This window comes from Rana temporaria, chromosome 4 (genome assembly GCF_905171775.1).
Source record: "Rana temporaria chromosome 4, aRanTem1.1, whole genome shotgun sequence".
Classification (NCBI taxonomy): Eukaryota; Metazoa; Chordata; class Amphibia; order Anura; family Ranidae; genus Rana; species Rana temporaria.
This window is the reverse complement of record NC_053492.1, coordinates 84,044,657-84,066,956: the sequence shown is the minus strand read 5'-3', so window position 1 is coordinate 84,066,956 and position 22,300 is coordinate 84,044,657. Positions and strand designations below refer to the sequence as shown.

The window sequence follows — 22,300 nt, the reverse complement described above, 5'->3', positions numbered from 1 at the left end:
ATAAGAGGATCGTCCGCATTGGACTCAGTGAACCCCCTGACCTGCTGCACTCTTGCCCCCAATAAGCCCCATACTTGGGACACCGTGTGTCTGAGATCAGTCGGAGCCATCCCTCCCCTTTCTCTCTCTACCCATAGGACCCCATAAGTCGGCTCTGGGGACATCCATAGCCCAAAATTTGAGGGTCATTTTTCAAACCTCTGTCTACCACAAACGAGAGAAAAAAAGTTTGTAACCATACACTCCTGTGGCCCCTGATGAAGGTCTGTTGCTCCATCAATAGACCAGAAACGCGTCGGGCATTTCTCCACTGCTCTCTACAGAGTGTTTTTTAATCTATTTGTATTGTGTTGTCACGAGGTTTAATTTCCATTATTTTTTTTTGTTCTTTGTTTTTCCTGGGTCCACACACGGGACGTGTGCCCCAGGTGTCACTTTATCATTATTCTTTATATGTTTTTTATTCTTATTATATATTTTTTTGACTGTTCCAGAAGATTTTTGTAATCTAACATCCAGAATTATTCTGTAAACAAGTGTCAACCCATTTTGGTGTAAACATCTAAATAAATTAATTTATACATACTTACTGGAGTCTGGCCTTAAAAGTCCCGTCTGGGGGTAATCGTTTTCTTTTTGTCCATCTTCCTTATTGGGGTATTCTGATTCATCCATACCTCCTCTTTAACTCACCACTGCAGGAGTCCACCTAAGGTACATTCCGATATTGGATGGTGTCAGAACTTTAAGATCAACTGCACTCCTGGTTATCAGTAAGCACAGTGTAGTGTGCCAAACTAGTCCACCTCTGTTCTGGCTACTGCAACTGTGGCGTGTGTCATTGTTTGCATGGAATATTCAATAAATGGACTTCAATTAAAGGGGAGTTCCACCCACAAATTCACTTTTTAAATATAAATACCCCTGTAATACACAAGCTTAATGTATTCTAGTAAAGTTAGTCTGTAAACTAAGGTCCGTTTTGTTAGGTTGTTACAGCATTTAGATAGTTTATAATCTAGAAATAGACCGTGGCCATCTTAAGTGTGGGCATCATGAAGGCAGACTTTGACTTCCTGGATTTCAGCTTTGCATATCTCGCACATGCTCAGTGCACAAGCAATGTAATAGGTTTCAGTCAGGTTTGCAAGGACTACTGGGAAACATGATGCCTATCCCAGAAGCCCTTGCAAATAGCCTAGGCTAATAAGGAGGAGGAAGTAATGAAGGACTACAAAATAAAGGTATTTACAAGCAACAAATTAAATAAAAATGGTCCATTCTGAACACTATGAGATTAGAGCATGCAGCACAGACAAACATAAAAAAATGGGTGGAACTCCACTTTAAGTCTGTGTACAGCCAATTTCTTCCTTCATTCTGGTAAACCTCATCACACATGAGGAGGAAAGTTATGTAAAATGGTTAAAAATGGTGAAGGTCCACTATAACTGAGTGGATAAAATAACTTTCACCTTATTGGGTCTGGAGATTGGACCGGTTTTCATATTGATGACCAACTGTTTACACCTCTTAAAGTGGTAGTTCCCCCTCAAAAAAAATGTTAAGATTAGATTGATGCTCATTTTGACTAGGGGAATCGGCTAGTTTTTTTTTAAAACGAAGCAGTACTTACCGTTTTAGAGATACATCTTCTCCGCCGCTTCCGGGTATGGTCTTCGGCACTGGGCGTTCCTTCTTGATTGACAGGCTTCTGACGGTCGCATCTCTCGCGTCACGATTTTCCGAAAGTAGCCGAACGTCGGTGCGCAGGCGCCGTATAGAGCCGCACCGACGTTCGGCTTCTTTCGGCTACTCGTGATGCGATGGATGCGACCGTCGGAAGCCTGTCGGAAGACTGTCAATCAAAATAGGAACGCCCAGTCCCGAAGACCATACCCGGAAGCGGCGGAGAAGATCGCTCTCTGCAACGGTAAGTACAGCTTCGATTTTAAAACAACTAGCCGATTCCCGTAGACAAAATGAGCATCAATCTAAGGCCCCATACTCACGAGCAAACATGTCTGCTGAAACTGGCCCGCAGGCCAGTTTCAGCAGACATGTTTGCTCGTGTGTGGGCGCGAGCGGGCCGAATTCCAGCAAACATTTGCCCGCCGGGCCTTTTCCCAGCGGGCAAATATTCCTGGACTTGTTTTAAAACAGCCCGCTGGAATTCAGCCCGCTCGGACATGTACGGTCGTCAGTACAGACCTACCGTACATGTCCAGGCGCCCGCCGTCCCTCGCATGCGTCGAATGACTTCGACGCATGCGTGGAAGCATTTTAAAGGCGGGCCGCCCACGTCGCCGCGTCATTGTCGCGGCGACACCGCGTCATCGACGCGGCGACACCGCGGACACGCCCCGCGTATTGTTTACGCGCGGACTTCTGTACGATGGTGTGTACAACCATCGTACAGAAGCCCTCTGGCAGACATGTATGGTGAAAACGGTCCGACGGACCGCTTTCACCATACATGTTTGTCCGTGTGTACCCGGCCTAAGGGTAAAAATTGTTTTATGGGTGAACTCCTGCTTTAAGTGGTTAATAAGGCTAAAATCGATCAGACGAGCTGTGTGGACCCTATTTTTCCTTTCACAATTATTTTGTGGATTGGGACCAGGCAAGGTGTGGGAGTCGTGATCTGCAGCTGTCAAGTTGGACAATATATGCCATTCAGATCCAGCCTGAATCGCAAAAGGTGCTTGACATGCTTCGAATATTATACTTCCAGGATTCCAAAAGTGGCAGGAGCGCTGTATTGCTGTGTAAGGGGACTATTTTTAAGGTGATAGTGTATAAATGTAGATATATAAAGTAATTTCTTGTAAACAGAGCTATTCTCAAAACTTGTTGATGCCACCTCGTAATTAAAATACAAATTGCTTTATTTCCCCCAAAAAATAAAAAATAAAGTAAAAAATAAATTGGGGGACCACATATTGCCCCATAGTACAATTACTCTTCCAATAAGGAGTATTTTGAGTTTTTTGCATATATCTTCATATCGAGCACGTAGGTTGACGTGTTTCGCCAAATTGCTTCTTTAGGACCCTTCATATGCTTCAAAGAAGTGCAACTTGGCTAGAGAAACATACATTAGATATAACATACCAAGATCTTTCCCGTTCTTTTGAGTGCATGTGAGTGCATTGACACCTGTGATTTATGAACTGTACATCTTGTAGATCTTGGAATGTTGAATGAATGAATGAATGAATGAAAAACTTATAAAGCGCGGCGCATGCGAACTGAATCGCTTCTGGGCGCTAGTTGTTCGTGTCTCATGACATCAAAAGAGCAGAGTTTTGATCCGTCTTCTGAAAGTCAGATGGTTTTCCTCCAACCGAATGCTGGTTGGTAAAGCGTTCCATAGTCTAGGACCCTGAAAAGCAAACCTTCTTTCTCCTTTGGACTTGTATTTGGTTTTTGGTACCCTGACCAGATTTTGGTCGGTGGATCGCAGAACGCGATTCGAATTGTGAGGTTCTATCTTGTCGCAAAGATATTGCGGAGCCTTCCCATGGATGCACTTATGTGTCAGGCAGAGTGCTTTAAATGCAATTCTGTCTTTTACTGGCAGCCAGTGAAGGGTTCTCAACGAAGGTGAGATTGATTCCCATTTTTTTTTCCCAGTCACCAGTCTGGCGGCCGTATTCTGAACGACTTGCAGACGGGAGATTTGGTACTTTGGGAGTCCGAGGTACAGGGCGTTGGCATAGTCCAGTCTGGAATTCACGATTGTTCCCACCACGACTGCTACTTCTTCTTTGGGGATAAATGGAATAAGTCTGCGTAGTAGGCGCAACAGATGGTGCGCTCCGCTGACTACTGACCCTATTTGTGCGTCCATTGTCATGAAGGTGTCGAAGATGACCCCGAGACTTTTGACTTTGGAGCTAGGGGTGATGATTTGGCCCAGAATGGGCGGGGGTGTCCAGGTTGTTGCCAGTTGACTCTTTCGGCTGGCGTGAAACATAAGGAGTTCTGTTTTTGCACTGTTGAGTTTAAGATAACTCTTAGTCATCCAGTTTTCTATCAAAGAGAGACATTTCTCTAAACTGAGACGATGATCCTTTTTGTTGCAGATGCGAAAATACAGTTGCGTATCGTCTGCATAAGAGTGATAGAGTAGTTCTTGGCTACTGATAATATCAAAGAGAGGGCGAAGATAGATGTTGAAAAGCACCGGTGACAGGGGGGATCCTTGGGGGACTCCACATGACACCGTGCGCTTTTCCGACGTGAAACAACCCAATTTAACTGTTTGTGATCGGTTTTCAAGAAAGGAAGAAAACCATGGTAAATCACCTTCTGCGACTTCTGCTACCTTGGCTAGTCGCATCAGTAACAGTTTGTGGTCTACCGTGTCAAAGGCTGCGCTTAGGTCCAGCAGAACCAGGAGACAAGATTCTCCTTCGTCTGCGGCCTCGAGGGCATCGTCCCATATTTTGAGTAAGGCCGTTTCTGTCCCGTGTCCGGGACGGAAGCCTGATTGTAATGGATCCAGTAGATTGTGGGTATCTAGATGCTGTTGCAGCTGTTGTACCACTACTTTCTCCATTATCTTGGAGAGAACATTTAGGCCTGTTATGGGACGGCGGTGAGTTGGGTCCTTGGGATCCAGGTTAGGTTTTTTCAAGATGGGCTGGATTGTGCCCTCTTTCAACAGGGATGGCACTGTGCCTTCCTTAAATGACTGGTTTATAAGCTGTGTGATGGGTGGTGCCAGGATGTCGGCACATTCCTTCAGCAGTTTGGTGGGGATGATATCATTGGGCGATGTGCTGTTCCGCAAAGCACCAATGATATTTTTTGTGGTATCGATGGAGATCGGTTCCAGAGTGAACTTTGTTGATTGTAGAGCGTTTCTGTGGGTGTTTTGTGGTTGATTGACGGTGGGGTTGAGGGGGGTATTGTTTTGCATGATGCTTTCCCGGATTCTTTCAATTTTGTTGATGAAGAAATCCGATAGTTCATTGCAGAACTCTTGGGTGTCTGAGTTGGGGACTTCAAGACATCCTGGATTCATGGTCTGGGTGACCATCTTGAAGAGTTCGCGGGGGCGGTTTAGGGCGCTGTTAATCGCCATAGAAAAATGGTGTTTCTTGGCTTTGAAGATTTCTTTATGATATCGTGTTGTTATTGCCTTGTAGATGATGAGGTTATCCTCTGCAGGACTTCTTTTCCAGGCGGCTTCCGCCCTTCTGCGCTCTTGCTTCAGAAGCGACAGCTGGTTGTTGAACCAGCCGGACTTTCTTTTTCGGATGCAGGCTTTGCGTTTCGGTGCTACTAAATCGGCTGACTGTAGCAGGGCTGCGTTTATGGCATCCAGTGTATCTGCGGCTGTTTGATGTGGATGGATTGTTTTGATTCTGTTTCCCAGGGTAGATTTGAAGAGTTCCGAATGGAGCTTCTTCTGAGATCTAGCCCAGTGTATTGTCACCGGCTTGGGTGCTTTTATCACTGGGGGGATTTTGGAGATTATGAAATTACTTGCATGGTGGTCTGTCCATGGCAATGGTTCATTTTCTAAAATGCTTATTTTCAGATTTTGTCTGAAAATTAGGTCGAGTGTGTGACCTGAAGCATGTGTTGGCCCGCATATAAGTTGCTGTAGCCCTAATCCCTCCAGGTGATCAATGCAGGCGTCCGCAATGGGATCCTGTGCGGAGTTGGCCCACAGATTAAAGTCCCCGAGCAGCAAAAGGTGTTTGCTGTTAAGGGTATAAGTGGATATAAACTCCGTTAATGATGGCAAAAACTGCGATTTTGGCCCAGGTGGCCTATAGCAGAGGAGAATGTGAACAGTCTCCTGGGGGGAAGTTTGAAGTTGAAGAGTAAGGGTTTCCATGAATGGAAGAGGATTTTGAAGGGCTGGCTTAGTGATTGTAATGCGATTCTTGTGGATCACCGCCAGGCCTCCTCCTCTTTGCCCTATTCTGTTTTCCGTTATAATGCGATAGTTTTCTGGCACCAATTCTCCGAGAATGGTGTTGCAGTCGTCTGAGAGCCAGCTTTCTGTAATAAAGAGGCAGTCTAGATCGTTTTGTAGTAAGAAATCGTGGATTTCTAATCGGTGTTTTACTGCCGATCTTGTGTTGATCAAAGCACATGATATGTGCTCGAGCTGGGTTAAATAGTTAAAATTTTTGATGGTCGATCGTCGATCGAATCTCAAAAGTTGCTCTATTTTTAAGGCCTTTTTGGTGACGGCTGGTAATGCTGTTGCGAATTGTCTCAGACCCCGAATAGAGTCCGCAGAGTATCGCAGATTAGCCATTGTCGCCAGTCACATTGTCAGTCTTTCCTAATTGCGGCGGCCGCGAATGAGGCCTGGTCTGGCGCGGATGCGGGAAGAGCCGCGAGACGCCGGACGTGATGGGTGGAAGACTGTCCAAGTGAGCCGTCACTCGTTGAGTCTTCTCTCCCAGATTGGGAGAGAATGTTATAGCTGATGTATGTTTCTCTAGCCAAGTTGCTCTTTTTTGAAGCATATGAAGGGTTCTAAGGAAGAAATTTTGCGAAACACGTTGACCTATCTATGTGCTTGTTATGAAGATATATGTAAACCGCTCTAAATACTCCTTGTTTATTAGAAGTACTGTGTGGCAATAAATGATCCCCCATTTTGGACTTCGTTTTTTATATTTAGCGGATAAAGCTATTTGTAATTTAATTATGTGTGTCTTCCCGTAGTACCAGTAAAGTTCCCTCTATATTTCCTCCATTGAAATTGACAGAAGATGAGAGGAAATTTCTCCAAATTGAGAGACATGCCCTCTTACACAGTTTTTATCAAAACAAATCTCTCCGTTGTAAGATTTTCTCTATTTAGTTTCTAGTGAAAACTGAAAATTTGGGGTTTGCTCACACTTTCGGTCCCACTGACTGAGGTCAACAGGATAGAGTGTCATGGACTATAGAGAGTGTCATGGACTATAGAGAGTGTCATGGACTATAGAGAGTGTCATGGACTATAGAGAGTGTCATGGACTATAGAGAGTGTGACGGACTATAGAGAGTGTGACGGACTATAGAGAGTGTGACGGACTATAGAGAGTGTGACGGACTATAGAGAGTGTGACGGACTATAGAGAGTGTGACGGACTATAGAGAGTGTGACGGACTATAGAGAGAATAAATCACAGCAGCAGGGATGCAGCCTGAAATAAAGGCTGGTAGGGGTTAGAACTTTTTACCACGTTATCCAAAGCTAAAAATATAAACATCTTGGCTTTAGACACAGTTTTACTCACATTTATTCCCTGAACTGAGACTGCTGGCTCTCCAGAGAATTGACATATCAATATGCAATTGTACATATTAACGAACATTTACACAAAAATCTACTTAGTCACTTTTTTGTAATTTTCTATAAATTTCATTAAAAGCGGTAAAAAGATAAATAAAATCTTTTTATTACCAAGGCATGTGTGGTCCCCCATGTTCCCGTCTTGCACAGTAGTTCTAAATTAATTTTTAGATTGCCTAAAGGGGCTTAAAGTGTGTCCTGGGAAATGTAATGATTTAAGTGGTTGTATTTATCCTCTTCCTCCTTTTTGTGATCTTTCTTTTTTTTCTCATTCTGGGATTTTCTTTCTACGGAAATGAAGATTTTTGCCTATAATTTGGGTTGTTGGTGTAACGCATGGCTTGATCTCATTTTCTAGGCGCTGAAGAGAAAAGGATTGTGGAGGATTATTAAGGCACGATTATCTAGCAGACACGGAACTGAACAGGTAAGTAGAGGGATTACCGTCATTAATTTAGTTCCAGCAGGCAGAGCTCAGTTTTGATTGAGAGCCACTGGTGTGGAGAGGGAAAAGAAATCGGAGCAGACCAAAGTGATTACTTTTATTCCTGCAATCTGCTGCAGCTTTTGTATTTATTTAACATAATTAAAAAATATGTAAAGGAGGATTTCAGGCCAAAATATATTTATTTAGAACTTTACCTTAATAATAATCTTTATGAAATATTTAAAATGACTAGCTATTGTAAGTGTAAAGCCCAGCGCTCCTTTCTTTTCTCCAAATAAATACTATGTATGTAAAGTGTGTAAGGCAAGCCTGCTTTGTTATTTTTACCTACAGGTAAGCCTATAATAAGGTTTACTTGTGGGTAAAATTAATATCTCCTAAACGTGCGCCGTTTATGCGATATTCACTCTGCATGCAGCTGCTAACGTCACTGGCGTATGCGCTCTGAAGTTCCACCATGCCGGACCTTCAGAGCTTCTTGCAGAAACCAAGGACTCCCATGTGCATGCGTAAGAGTGACATCAGCACGGCTCCGTCCACTCACAGCGCCGGAGTGCATGAACCTGGAAGAAACGCCAGGGAAAGATGTCAGCCCTCTTAGCGGTGAACTGGAGCCACTGGAGGGCTTTGTTCCAAGGTAAGTATTTCATAATGTGCTAGTATGCGATACATGCTAACACATTATGCCATTGTCTTAGGCTGCATTCACACCTGAGCGTTTTGTCGCCTGAAGCGCGACGTTCCAAAACGCTAGAGGGGAAAAAATACATTATTCTCAATGGAGATGGTTCACATCTCCACTCCAAAACGCCTGACGCCGTATGCATTGAGGAGGAATTCATTTCCAAAGGTCACAGTACAGACACTGTTTTTCTTTGAACGCAATCTTGGCAGCCTGCTGATGTTCACATATAAGCTTTTACAAACAAAATGAATTGGACTATCTGTGATCTTTAAAACAGAATAACTTCACATTACAAGCACCTAGGGAGGTCAGGGGTGAATTGTTTTAAAACTCTTTTACGGTTTGTTCAGAATATGTACATAAATAAAGGATAATACAAGAATGGTTTAATCCTGGTTTAGGGAAGTGGAGAGAACTAGGCTAATGGAAGAATTAATCCATTTACAAAATGATATGAAATTAAAATTGAGTAGGACTTGGAAGAGTTGGCTAGATTTCAAACAATCTTTGTTTTACTTGAGATATATGGGCAGTGAGATTGTTATTTAGAAGTTAATCCTCCCTTCCTTGGACCCCCCTCCCCCCCCCTTTTTTTTTTTTTATATACGTAAATCACAATATTTAGGAATGAATCTAGGGGAGGCTAAATTTTGATTTACAATCAATTACAATATTTTTGTGTTGTGTCTATATGTACGTTTGTGTGTATATGTATGTATGTGTGTGTTATTATGTATTTTGGGTATATATAAACATATCTCACGGTAGTAAGGGAAAATGGGAATAGGTTATTTAACTAGGGGCACATGGTAATTTGGGAGGAATGGGGGGGAAGAGGATTTTAACCCCCCCTCTTAATACTGAGGGATAAGGAAAGAAAAAAAGAAGGGGAAAGAGATATATTCAATATACACTGATATTAAGTAACTTTGGTTTTGCACGGTTGGTTTTGGGAAATGCTTAGAAAAATTGATTTGATGTAATGATTTAGGAAGACATGGGCCCTTTTCTTTCCCTATGGAGAATTTTGAAAGCTTTGGATTATTTATATATATATATATATATATATATATATATATATATATATATATATATATGTATGTATGTATGTATGTATGTATGTATGTATATGTGTGTGTGTGTATATATATATATATATATATATATATATATATATATATATGTATGTGTGTGTGTGTGTGTGTGTGTGTGTATATGTAAAATTCTGTAATGGTTGGTTGGTAATGGGTAACCAAAGCCAGCTCAGGAAGTATCAGTTCTGCTTTTCATAGGTATATAGGCATAGGTGTGCTTGACTAGTTTCAAACTTATTCCCACATTCTTCTGGAGCTAGATCAATAATTGTCCACACTTTTTTTTTTGCTGTCACCTAAGAGCTAACTCTTTTTCTGTAATGCACCTCTGTACCCTCCTTGTATGACCTGGTGGTCTCACCAGAGCTCTTGTCCATTTAGCCATTCTGCCTCATTTGACAGCGCCATAGGCTCTTTACCTAGATCGGATATGTGGTGTGACCGAGCAACACACCGCACCACCAATCGACACGCTGCACGCCCCCGGGGACCCGCACAAGCGGCTTATCCTGCTGGACACCATATGACTCCCAGTCAGGATAACTGATCCCCACTGCAGCCATCATTTTGGTATAGGTCGGGCAGGGTGTGGGTAAACAAAACTAGTTTAGGTACCTGAGTCTCAGTTTGTATTGGCCTCTCGCAGTCCTGTAAAGCAACACTCAGACAGGCAGAAAGTGGGCTGGGGCAGTGATCTCCAAACTGCAGCCCCCAGGCCAAATGTGGCCCTTTGATTGCCTCTATCTGGCCCTTGGGGCACCGTGCCATCCACTGACACCAGAAAGGGAGCACCATTCCTCCCACAGACACCAATAATGGGGCATCATTCCTACCACTGATACCAACAATAGGGCACTATTCCTTGCAGTAAAACCAATGATGAGGCACAGTTTACTCTCACTTACATCAGGGCGTTGACTAATCCCACTAGCTACATTCTGCCCCCCCCCCCCTATGCCTCAAGGACAGTAAACTTGCCATTTGTTCAGAGAGTTTGGAGACCCCAGGGCTAGAGCATTAGATGCCAGTCAGTTTTGATGCATGCAGTTGTGTTGACAAGGGAGAAGAGGATGAATGCTGAGTGAGTAGAGTGTGTCTCTTCTGTCTCCTGCTGCTCCTTCACCGTCCAGTCAGCATGCTGGGTGTTGAATGATATCAGCACTTATTTCTTATTGATAAAGATAGAGTGATATCATTCTCTTGTATAAATCTCGCAGCTAAATTAAGTGAAATGCAAATCCTTTGCAGGTAAAACTGTTGCTGGATATGCATTTCGTATGTGCATTTAGATGTTTACCTGGAGTTGAGCTTTAAAAAGAATTTGCCAGTTTAAAATGGGAGCAGTTTGATCCCTTTTTGAGTGTAGGATTGTCTTGGGGGAGGAGGTGCTTTAGTCTGACCCTGCTGTATTAAGATGTACCTGATTATGCAGAGTTGGTTGTATGATGGTAAGAGTGCTGTCATATTACTGTCATGTTGATATATTCAGCTTGTCCGCTTGGGAAACATCATATAGCCAGCTGTAGCTGAAGTCAGCCCTGTGTGCTATATTCAAGCACTGAGCTGAGCATGTAGTATGTATCTCACATATCACAAGAAACAGGTTTGATTTAAGTAGTTAAAGCGGAGTTCCGGCCACAATTTCACTTTTTAAATACAAATACCCCTGTAATACACAAGCTTAATGTATTCTAGTAAAGTTGGCCTGTAAACTAAGGTCCGTTTTGTTAGGTTGTTACAGCATTTAGAGACTTTATAAAATAGAAATTGACTGGGGCCATCTTAAGTGTGGGCATCATGAAGCCAGACTGTATGACTTCCTGGATTTCAGCCTTGCAAATCTCGCACATGCTCAGTGCTGCACAAGCAGTGTCAGATCAGGTTTCAGCACCTGTGCTGTCCAAGTCACATGATTCTTTGAGACTGGGGAGTGCACAGACTCCTGGAAAGTTACACCCACTACATTCCCAGGAGTCTGTGCGGTGTAGGTTAGGAAGCATTAAACACCTAGGTGCAGGAAGTGGGAAGATTAACTATTCTGCCTAGCAACAACACTTTGAAGGCATCTAAAAAAAAATAAAAATTTTTGTAAAGGATTAATGACATTTTTTTAAAACTACTGATGTAATGTTATATTTATGGGTGGAACTCCACTTTAACATAATTATATTGAAGAGAAGCATAGGGGATGTTTTTTCTTGTTGGCAATGAAGATTTTCGTTTTTGTAATTTTTGGATGGAATAGAATTGTTTTGTAATTTTGTTTTTGACTGTTATCATGGTAACGGCGCAAGGAGCATTTGTGTGACTGTTTTTGTGATAAGCTCAAGTGTCATTAAGCTCAGAACATAATTACATTAAAAGCCTAAGAATTCCGGAAAGCAAATTATCCTTTGTCTCTATGGACAACGTTTAATAGTGTGAGCTAAAGAGGTGTGTTAAAATATAATTTAAGATTGCATGCTGTGACCTGGATCCTGGTCTAAAAGAACGCTGAAGCTGCTTTTAAACTGATGCATGTTTGCTACATTTTTACCGTGCTAAAAAGGCAACAAAAGTGCAATCCCTCTAAATCCTATAGGACACTTCACACCACTGCACTGAGGGTGCATTTTGAAAAATTCTGCATCTTTGGCATAGTTTTCAAAACACACCAAAAATGCAGGTCCCAGTTGAAATTAATAGAAAATATGTAAAAAAAAACAACTAAAAAAAAGACGTGTTTTTTTTGAGTCACATGTCCAAGTTTCCCAGGTGGCTTTTGGGTAATAGGCACACAAAAGATGCATCAGAAACACACACTGAAAATGCACCAAAAATGTCTCTCTCTGAAACGCATGTGTTTTTTACTTGGTTTTATCAACAGAGCAGTGTGTAAGCAGCCTAACTACCGTACATTAAGCTGACCACACCAGCTTTCCCATTGTGGGCGCTTTTGGCTGTGGACACGGGTCAGCATGGGCTCCCTGACTGGTCTGTGGCTACGCAGCCCCAACACAACAAACTGAGATTCCTAATTTTTCTGCTTTAAACACATCAACTTCATGGACAACATATTTATTCGCTGCCTTCTATATCCCACCAACTTTCACATTCTATTGTAACAAGATGACGACCATTGTAAGGATCGCCGCTACTCCCGACCGACCCAGGTGAATAAACAATAGTGGCCTCAGCCTACATGTCTCCACCAAACCACACACACACTGATGCATTTCACCCCACCCACCGGACACGTTCCGTGAAATTGATTCCAACTTTCTCAGGGGTTGATGCATATACACGTGTCTGTTTTTTTTTTCCAATTTCTTTATTTTCAAAAAAAAAAATATATAAAAAAAAACAATTTTTTCCCTCCTACATTTATACAAAACATAAGAAATAGCAGTCATGTAACAAAAATAAGTAAATAAATCCAAGCACATTCCAGTAGACTTATTACAGTACAATCTCTCTATTCGTTAATCTCAATAAAATAAAATAAAAATTGCACAAGAGAGAGAAAGGAAGGAAAAGGAACTAAACAATAACGTTCCTACCATTGGGGTCTTTTCATGTCCCCCGTTAATTCCCGTCCTCCCACTCTTCCGTGTCGGGAGCATGGCCAATTAATATTGGTATAATATTGGTCCATAACAGGGGGGGGGGGGACCCTCTAGGGGGTAGCGTTTAATAAACAGAGACTTCAAATTCCCTAATGTTTGGACATGGGTGGACGCTGTCCCATGCCTTCCCATTTTATTTTAGCCCACTCCCCGTGCCCTCTTCCCCCATGTTTCTTATAGTTCCTTTTCGTTCCTTATCTTGATATGCATTCCCAGGTTTTCCCTCCCCAACCCTTTCTAATTTAAAAAAAAAAAAAATCAAAATTGATTAACACAAGAAAAAAGAAGGGGGGATACCCCACGAATCTCACATGTCTATAAGTTAAAATAGTTTAGGACTGTAGGACAACAATAGTAAAAATTGTATTCCATGAATGCAAAATGTAGGGATCACAATAAGGGTCCCATACTTAAAAAAATTCAGGATATTGCTCATATTCCAGTGGCAGCCACCAGGGATGTTTTACCTGGGAGCTGTGGGTATAAGATTCAAAAGGGACCAGCAGTGCAAGCAGGATAGATTAAAGTATCGAGCAGTAAGGACAGTCCAAAACAACCATGGCTGGAGAAAAATGTGTATGTGTGTTAATGTGCACATAAAATAAAAATGTTGCAACCAAATGTTGGCACAATTGTATTGATACTTTAATCTATCCTGCTTGCGCTGCTGGTCCCCTCTGGATCTTATACACAAAGCTCCCAGATGTCCCTTGTGGCTGCCATTGGGATATGAGAATGCGATATCCTGCATTTTTGTAAGTATGGGTGTTTTATTGTAATCCCTACATTTTGCATTCATGTAATACAATTTTTACTATTGTTGTCATACAGCCTTAAACTATTTTATCTTATAGATATGTGTATATGCATCAACCCCTGAGGAAGTGAGAATTGACAAAATGTGTCGGGATACAAAATATGCAATGTTACATTAATCATGGACTGATTTTTAAGTACTGTATTTAGTTATGGAATGTCTATGCATATTTGGACCAATTTGCTTTGCGATATGGCGCCATTTTTCTGCTGACCTTTTGGTATTACATTAAATAAATCTTTACATCGTTGTTTTTACAATTGGGTGTGATACGCCTCATATAAAGTCCCACAAACAAATTTCTGCATTTTGGTCCTGGAGAGTAAGGGTGAGCTCTGGCGTGTTCGCATAGTACACGTGCAGAGCCCGCCAGGAGGTGTGCACGGCGCTGCGCTAATCACAGCCAGGGAGACATTTCACGATCCCTGCAGCCGAGCATCGGGACAATGTCTCCCTGACTGTGATTAGCGCAGGGCCGTGCACACTTCCTGGCGGGCTATGCGAACACGCCAGAGCTCATCCTTACTGGAGAGTAGCCTGCCTTCGGTCAAGGCTCCTATGAAGATGGTTGCAGCTGATGGTCCTTGTTAAGGATATGCAAGGGTGTCTGATCAGTCCTGCTTTGCCCTATAGACAAACATCCTATACAGACCACCATCTGAGGTATATATACAGCGGGACACTTGTCTAGCGAGTGAGACCACGTTTGAACAGGCTGAGAGCCTACGGACCAAACTGGGCTTTAAAATAGCCAAGAGGTTAGACATTTTTTGTGTAACTGTATCATGCTGAAACAAACCACTTTGAAGGTAAACCTCCATGTTTTATACTTAATGTTGGAGTCCCCTAAAATACACACACACACTTCCAAAGGTTTGTTTCCATTGGTATCAAATTCTAGGAAATCATAATTTCCATCCCTTTAAAATACAGCTGGTCCAGAAACTGCATGGGGATAACACAGACGTGCGTTTGGAATATTGTGAGTAGTTCTTCAAACATTTGGAATTACCTGAAAAGTTCACTTTTTGGAACATGTTACCTGTCACCCCCGTATTTAGTGTATAATATGTAACATGTTCCAGCACATACAGGATTAGAAAAAAATGTCACAAACCTGCACTCTGTCTAGTTACACTATGTCTATGCCCTGCCCACCAACACTCACAAAATGGTTTCAGCTTATGTCACCACCTGCCCTCCTGTAGGTGGGGATCCAAGCCAAAGCCATTTAAAAAATGTTGTGACTATTGGTGTGCCTCGAAAGAGTGCAGATGTGCGCCATTTTTTTGTAGTCTGAATTGAGCTTGATGAACCTGTATTCAGGTCTGAGCGGTACCATTTTTGGAGCAGCAGCTGTGGGGGAGAGGAACCCACACCCTGTGACAGCGGGCGTGACATCTTCTCAACTGCAGCCACTGCCACATTTAAATCGGTGTTGTTGTGCAGGGCTCCACCAGAACAGCTGCACCATTCATTCGCAGAGCTCTGTGAATGTAGAAGTATTATCTGCCAGTGCCACAGACAGACTTGTAGTTTTAATGAACTGCAAGCTTGCTGATGAGCATGCTTATAGTCCATGTACAATTCCTCCAGCTTTCAAAAAAGAAAGCCTGTATTAAGGTACAGGTCAAAAGCCAGAGGACTCTGCACCTACGATCCACTGATCACAGATGCAATGCTTTGCAGGTTCCTAGGGGAAAAAATAATAAATGCACATTGGCTTTTTGCAAATATACAGTATGTGCATTTGTTATCTTTTTCTCAAAGGTGATCTTGGTCTTTAATGAGTGTTGCAGGAATGCTCATTTTCATTGCAATGGTTGTGTCACCCGACACAATACACATTCTTAGTCTGAAAACATCCCAAATGGAATGGGTGAAAGCCATGTTTAAACTATACCATGAATACTGTAGTGGGCAGGGATATTTGGTGACAGATTAGTTGGGAAAACTTTTTTGATAGTGATGTAACACTATAAGGCCGCGTACACACGGTCGGTCAAAACCGATGAAAACGGACTGAAGGACCTTTTCATAGGTCCAAACCGATCGTGTGTGGGCCCCATCGGTCAGTTATCCTTCGGTCCAAAAATTTAGAACTTGCTTTAAAATTGAACCGATGGACGCATAACCGATCGGTCAAAACCGATGGTTAGTATGCAAAAGCATCGGTTAAAGGTCCACGCGTGCTCGGAGTCGACGCATGCTTGGAAGCATTGAACTTCGTTTTTTTCAGCACGTCCTTGTGTTTTACGTCACCGCGGTCTGACACGATCGGTTTTTAACCTATGGTGTGTAGGCACATCAGACCATCAGTCAGCTTCATCGGTTAACCGATGACAACGGTCCTTCGGACTGTTCTCATCGGATGGACCGAACGTGTGTTCGCGGCCTAAGTTACTGGTGGGGCTACGTCTTGTTGAAACCACATTTTTTTGTTCCTTTGTTGGACAAGACGTTGCCCCACCACTTGTTGCTATTGCTGTGAGTAGTTTCCTAGTTCAGACTTGGCTAAGAACAATCATTGCACCAAAGGAGAATCTGCATGTAACATCATCAGTTCTGCTACATTAAGAAATAAAACATGTTTTGTGTTCTTGTATTCAGAGTATGAAGCATATATTTTTGCCTATGGATGCAGACATTTTGGACATGCATATATATATTTTTTTTTTCAGATAATCATTTAGTAGATGACAAACGATTCACAGAGAGAACCTCTAATGGACCTCTCCAGTAAGGGACTAGTGACTGCTCTGTCTCATTCACTTATGTGTGTAAATATCAGCTTGTGCTTTTGAGCCATGTAAACAACAGCATTGTTTAAAATAAAAAAACTTAGACATGCTGGAAAACATGATGGGTAGCTTAGGGCTCCACAGCTGACTAAAAGAATGCACAAATAACGTATGCATTATTTCATATTTACATATTTCTGTTTCTAGAAACCCCTCTGTATTCCCTTCATGTTCAAGTTCCCATATTGTTGCTACTGATGGGAGGTCCTCCACCCTTAGTAGAAAATATTGCCTCTCTCTCTTCATTGTTGCTACTGTGTAGGGATGGGCTCAGGCGTGTTTGCATCCTACCTGCCAAGAAACCATCACTGTACACTGTCAATCATAGGCAGTGAGGCATTTCGCGGCCTGCAGATGCACATGCACATGCTGCCTCTGATTGGCGGTGTGCAGTGATGGCTTCCTGGCGTATACGATCCAAACACGCCTGAGCCCATCAATGCTACTGTGTGGCTGGGCAGTGTTGCTATAGTCTCATCTTGAGAAGAGATTCACGGTCAAGTGACCATGTTGCTGGACCATAGAAGCCAGTAGATAATCCTCAAACGCAGTTGTGCCTGCCTTCCTGACCTTGGAGGCCTGGAAGGGAGGTTTTGTGTTTGAGATTAGGCCCTGCTCTGTGACCAGCATATGATAATTTCCTGGCTTCACAGGGATTGTGGCCCCTGTAAACTTCCCCCGAACTTGGCATTTTTTTAATATTTTTTTTAAATCCCTGTAGCTTTTATTTTTCATGTGCGGCATAAAAACCAGTAGCATGTTGGTTTCCTTCTCCATAGTAGGCAATACATTTGTCATAGTGCTTTTTTCATCGACCTCTTAAGTTAATGTAGAAAGGTTTATTTTGCTAGTATTTGAATTTTGCAATGCATTTTATCTTTTTAGATGAAAACTTCACAATAGATGAAAAAAGAACGGAATAAATCTTGTATAATCTGTGAAGAAAATTCACATTGTGTTCATACCAATTTATTGGTAGAATAGAGTTGAATGTTTATTTGGCAGTAATGTTTCACATAAATGCAGTTATATGCAGCAGCAATGTGTATATCGTCTCCTGCTCTGTCTCCTAAAAGCTCATTTATGTCTTTCTCTTTTCATCATTTCCTGTCCCTTTTTCTCTTTATAATAAGGGGGATATTGATTTTGGGGAAAAAAAAAAAAAAACACTCGGCTCTCTCAGGCTTGAGCTCAATTTCATTTAGTTTTTGGTGGATGCTTTTAGATAGTCTACAAATTTATTTTTGTGTTTTTCACTGTTACTGCTTATATATGATTTTTCTTTCACTGCTGTTAACAAAGAGTAAGGGGGTTGGTACCAAGCTGGCTACAGAGTTAAACTTTTTGAAGCATCTTAAATATACTACGGGGTAAAGTTATAATCTTTTTGAAAGTTTTATCTGAATTGTACAGGAGGCAGGATTTATTCATAGACCATGGGTTATATGCAGGCAACCTTCTGGTGATTGGACTCAAATCTTGTTAGGCCACCCCTTGTGCATGCAGATATAACCCTGCTTACCCCTTGAGATTCCATTTTGTTTTGCTAGTGTCCTTAGGTGATTGACTTGTTCTCCTCTGGAGAAGTATTTTTCATTTTAAGACATTAATTTATTCATCTCTGAAGATTCCGTCGGGAACTGTTAGCTTGTTTGTCCGAGGTTCCTGATCAATTACCCTTGGCGTGTACCTTGGAGGACAGTACCTAGACCCCATCCTGTGGGTTTGACCTGTAATGTTTGCTTCACCACTGGATCCTGTGTTTAGGGGCTCACCTTGGCATGTAGTGCAACGTGTGTTGTTAGCCAGAGGTTGCTGTACAGGCCCAGTACGTTAGTCCATTTCAGTGGTCTCCAGTCCCTGAAGACACATTTTGGGGGTAGCCTCACCAAGCCTGGACCTCTAGTAGGCCCCACATCATGGAGAAGGTAAGACAGGATATCCCTGTTTGTTTACAAAAGTTCCAGGCTTTTAAGGACACAATCTGTATGGCATGGCACACTGTGTGGTTTTATAGACAAAGGATTTTGGAGTTAATCATTTTATTTTGTCTTTAACTTTAATTGGCACGAGTCATTTAAAGAATAATTCCAGGAATTGTCATGTTCTACAGTACATAGTTGGCCAATGGGACTAGAAGCTGAAAATCATTCTTCAGTTATCTCCACTTGCTTCCGTGTCCTGCGCCAAGCAACTTCTCTCCTGTGTAATTCGAATACAGGAGGCCAGCCACTCAGCAAGTGCGCCTTTCAGAGAATGCTTTGCATTTTCTTAAAAAATGCCAAGTGTTCTCTGATTGGACGAGGTGGAGAGGCAGGACCGTGACATCACACTCGTTATTTTGTCCAATCATAGAACGCTTTGCATTCATTCAGGAAATGAAAAGCATTCTCTAAATGGTGCTCATGCTGATTGGCTGACCACTGTGAACAGGACTTGGAGCAAGTGGTGATCACTGGAGTAGCAGTGCCTACTTTAGTACTTTCCAGCTCCAAGGGGCATCAGCCATATATGGTTATTTATAGTTACATTGGTCCAAACTATGTATAATCGGCAGATGCCTGCAATTATACTTTAAATATGACATATTTTCTCCATCTATCTAGATTTAGTCTAAGGGGGATGAGATAACTTTGCAACATATTCCGGATGATGCATTCTCACCTGCCTTTTCCGCCTTAAATGTACACAACACATTCCTGAACTCCAGCTGCCATCTCTAAGGCTCCATTCACACCTGAGCGTAGCAATTTACTAATGTTTTTTTGGGCATTCGTTTTAAAGTGTTTTTGCAGCTTTTTACAAGCATTTTTAAAGCATTTTAGAAGTGTAGTACAAGCATTTTACAGCTTCTGGTGTTTTTTTGTTTTTTTTAGCCAATAGAAAGCACTAGGGGGAGGAGAGGGAGAGAAAATTAGGGGTGGAGAGCTGCTATTTGAGCTGAAAATGCTTGTGAAACACTCAAGTCAGGTGTTTTTATTGAAGTCTATGGGGCCAAAAAACGCTTGTAATCTGCCAAAAAGAAGCTCATGTACTTTTTTTAAGCAACAGGCATTGTGCTTTAGGCAAAAAAATGTTCAGATGTGAACAGGAGCCATTGAAATAATGGGATTTGGCTTGTTGAGTGTTTTAGAGCTACAAACTTCAAGCAGAAAATCGCTTAGGTGTGAATTTGGCCTTAGGCTCCATATACACTTGCAGCTCCTAAACTTGAGTTTAGGAGCTTTTGCCGTTTTTTTGGCCATAGCTCCTCAACTCCATGAAAACCTATGTATCTATGTACACATAGGCTTTTAGGATTGTTTAGGAGCTGCTGAGGTTAGAGGAGGTTCAACCTCCGCTAACCTCCCTCGCCTCAACACGGAAGAATTGCGTTCAGGATAGTAATGTTTTGGCCAAAAAACACGCAAAATTGTGGTGCGATTTTGCTGCATTTTGCGTTGGCTGGCGGTCAAAGTAGTTTAAGTGTACATGAAGCCTTACAGAGACGGATCCATAGGAACATGGGCAGCACCTGGGTTATAGTAGCTCCTGTACTGTATCTGGCATTGCAAAACCCTATCCATTCCGATTTCCATTCTGAGTTAACTAATTTGACTCTAGCTCACTCTCAGGCATGCACCATGTGGCCTATCTGACAAAAGCAAAGATCTCTGCCACTATATGAGTTACTGAAGAGGGAGGGATGAAATGGACATTCAGAAAACCAGGACCCCTGCAGGAGTTTATTGCCCAGATCTGTCTGGAATGACTGCTTACCTTCTGGGCTGGGAGATCCTGTGGACAGCTGATGTGATTACCTGATCAAAGAGTCAACTGTAAGCCTGGGACAGGAATGCATTTTTATCGCCTTTTGGTTTAAGATATCTTCACTGACTGCAAATACCAACCCCCCAACTGGGGGACATTTTTCAACTCTGGACAAAAGGGGCCCTTGGTATGAGAGATTCAGAGAGAATGTGTGTGTTAGGTTAGTAGAGATCCCCTTCCCCTGTTACCTTGCGTCATTCCATTTCTTCTCTCCTTATTTGTACCTGTAACGTATTAGCATCCCTATGTGTGAATAAAGCCAAACATTACTTTTAGACCCCTTTCTCACTGGTGCGCTTTTTAGGCATTTTAGCGCTAAAAATAGCCTGAAATGCCTGAAAGTGCCTCTCAAGCCACCCCAGTGTGAAAGCCCAAGTGCTTTCACACTGGGGTGGTTCGCTTGCAGGACCAGAAAAAAAGGCCTGCAAGCAGCATCTTTGGGGGCGGTGGGGGAGTGGTGTACTCCTCCACCGCCCCTTCCCATTGAAATTACTTGGGCGCTGCTTTACCGCTAACATCCGCTCTGCCCTAGTGTGAAAGGGGTCTAAGACCTAGCCGAATTGAGATACCCCAAACGGAGCACATTTCTACTCTCTGCCACTATGTTTGAATTCTTTGGAAAACTCTCTGCACTTCTAAAACCTATGGTTTTGAGAAAGAAACCTTCCTGCCATTGCCCTTCTTTTTCTGTCTCCTGCTCCTAAGTATAAGTAAATTTCCCACTATTGCCTGGATGTGGCCAGGAGTGTGAGATGCTACCTGGCAGCCACAGCCTTTGTTTGTTTGCAAGACTAAGCCCCCTTTCAGACGTGCGGACCGTATGTCCGCATTTTCATCCATCCGTTGCGGATGAAAACGGGACATACATTGGTCCCTATGTGATTGCGGGTGTCAGCGGATCTTTTTGGAGATCTGTTTGCGGATCTTTGCGGAGGCGGGTGATTACGGGTGTCAGCGGATGGTCATCCGCTGACACCCGTAATCACCCGCCTCCGCAAAGATCCGCAAAATCGGACGGAAGAAAATCCTATTTTTCTTCCGTCTGGCGGATCGGATGAACACGGACATATGGTCCGTGCTCATCCGATCCCCCCAGTGTGCGGGGACCGCCCTGTCAGCCGACGGCTCAGCGGGGATTTTACGGGGGATCCCCGCTGAGCTTGACGGACACACGGAGCAGATCATTACTGATCCGCCCCGTGTGAAAGGGCCCCAAGTCTCTTTTTGTTCTTTGTTCTTCCTGTAGGTCCTTTAAAGGGCATTCTGATTCCCACTCCACCATTGCCAGGTAACTTTTCTCAGGGCCCAGCCCCTTAAGAACAGAGTTCCTCTTTTCCCTAATAGGACCCATTGCATCAAGCATCTGTTTCCCAGATTTGCAAGTCCACAACCTGAACCTCTGTTCATATGATCTTTTTTAATTTCAATACTTTTTTATTGTTGTTTGCATACAAAAAATTTTACATAATCGTGCATAATATAAAAAATACACAACCATACATTTTTCCCCGTTTTCCCCCTATCTTGTCCTCCCCTCTTTCTTTGTACCTTTTTAAATAAATGAAGAATCTCTTTATTCTAAACTGTCTTACCTCACCTCCCCACCCCACCCTCACTCTCCCACCCACCCTCCCATCACACCGTGAGCCAATTTTGGAGATTAATATACTTTATTGGGTGAATCTTCCCCATGGAGGAATGCCCGATAGCGGGTTAAGATATTTA

The 22,300-nt window shown here is 42.6% G+C and overlaps 1 protein-coding gene across 1 annotated transcript in view; it reads left to right on the top strand.

Annotated features, from left to right (window-relative positions):
- The window catches only part of NBAS (NBAS subunit of NRZ tethering complex), a 975,710-nt gene that overhangs the window by 88,444 nt on the left and 864,966 nt on the right, over positions 1-22,300 (top strand). Inside the window, exon 11 of the mRNA XM_040348578.1 lies at positions 7,674-7,742. Coding sequence (XP_040204512.1) covers positions 7,674-7,742 — 69 coding nt within the window. The remainder of the gene's footprint in view (positions 1-7,673; positions 7,743-22,300) is intronic.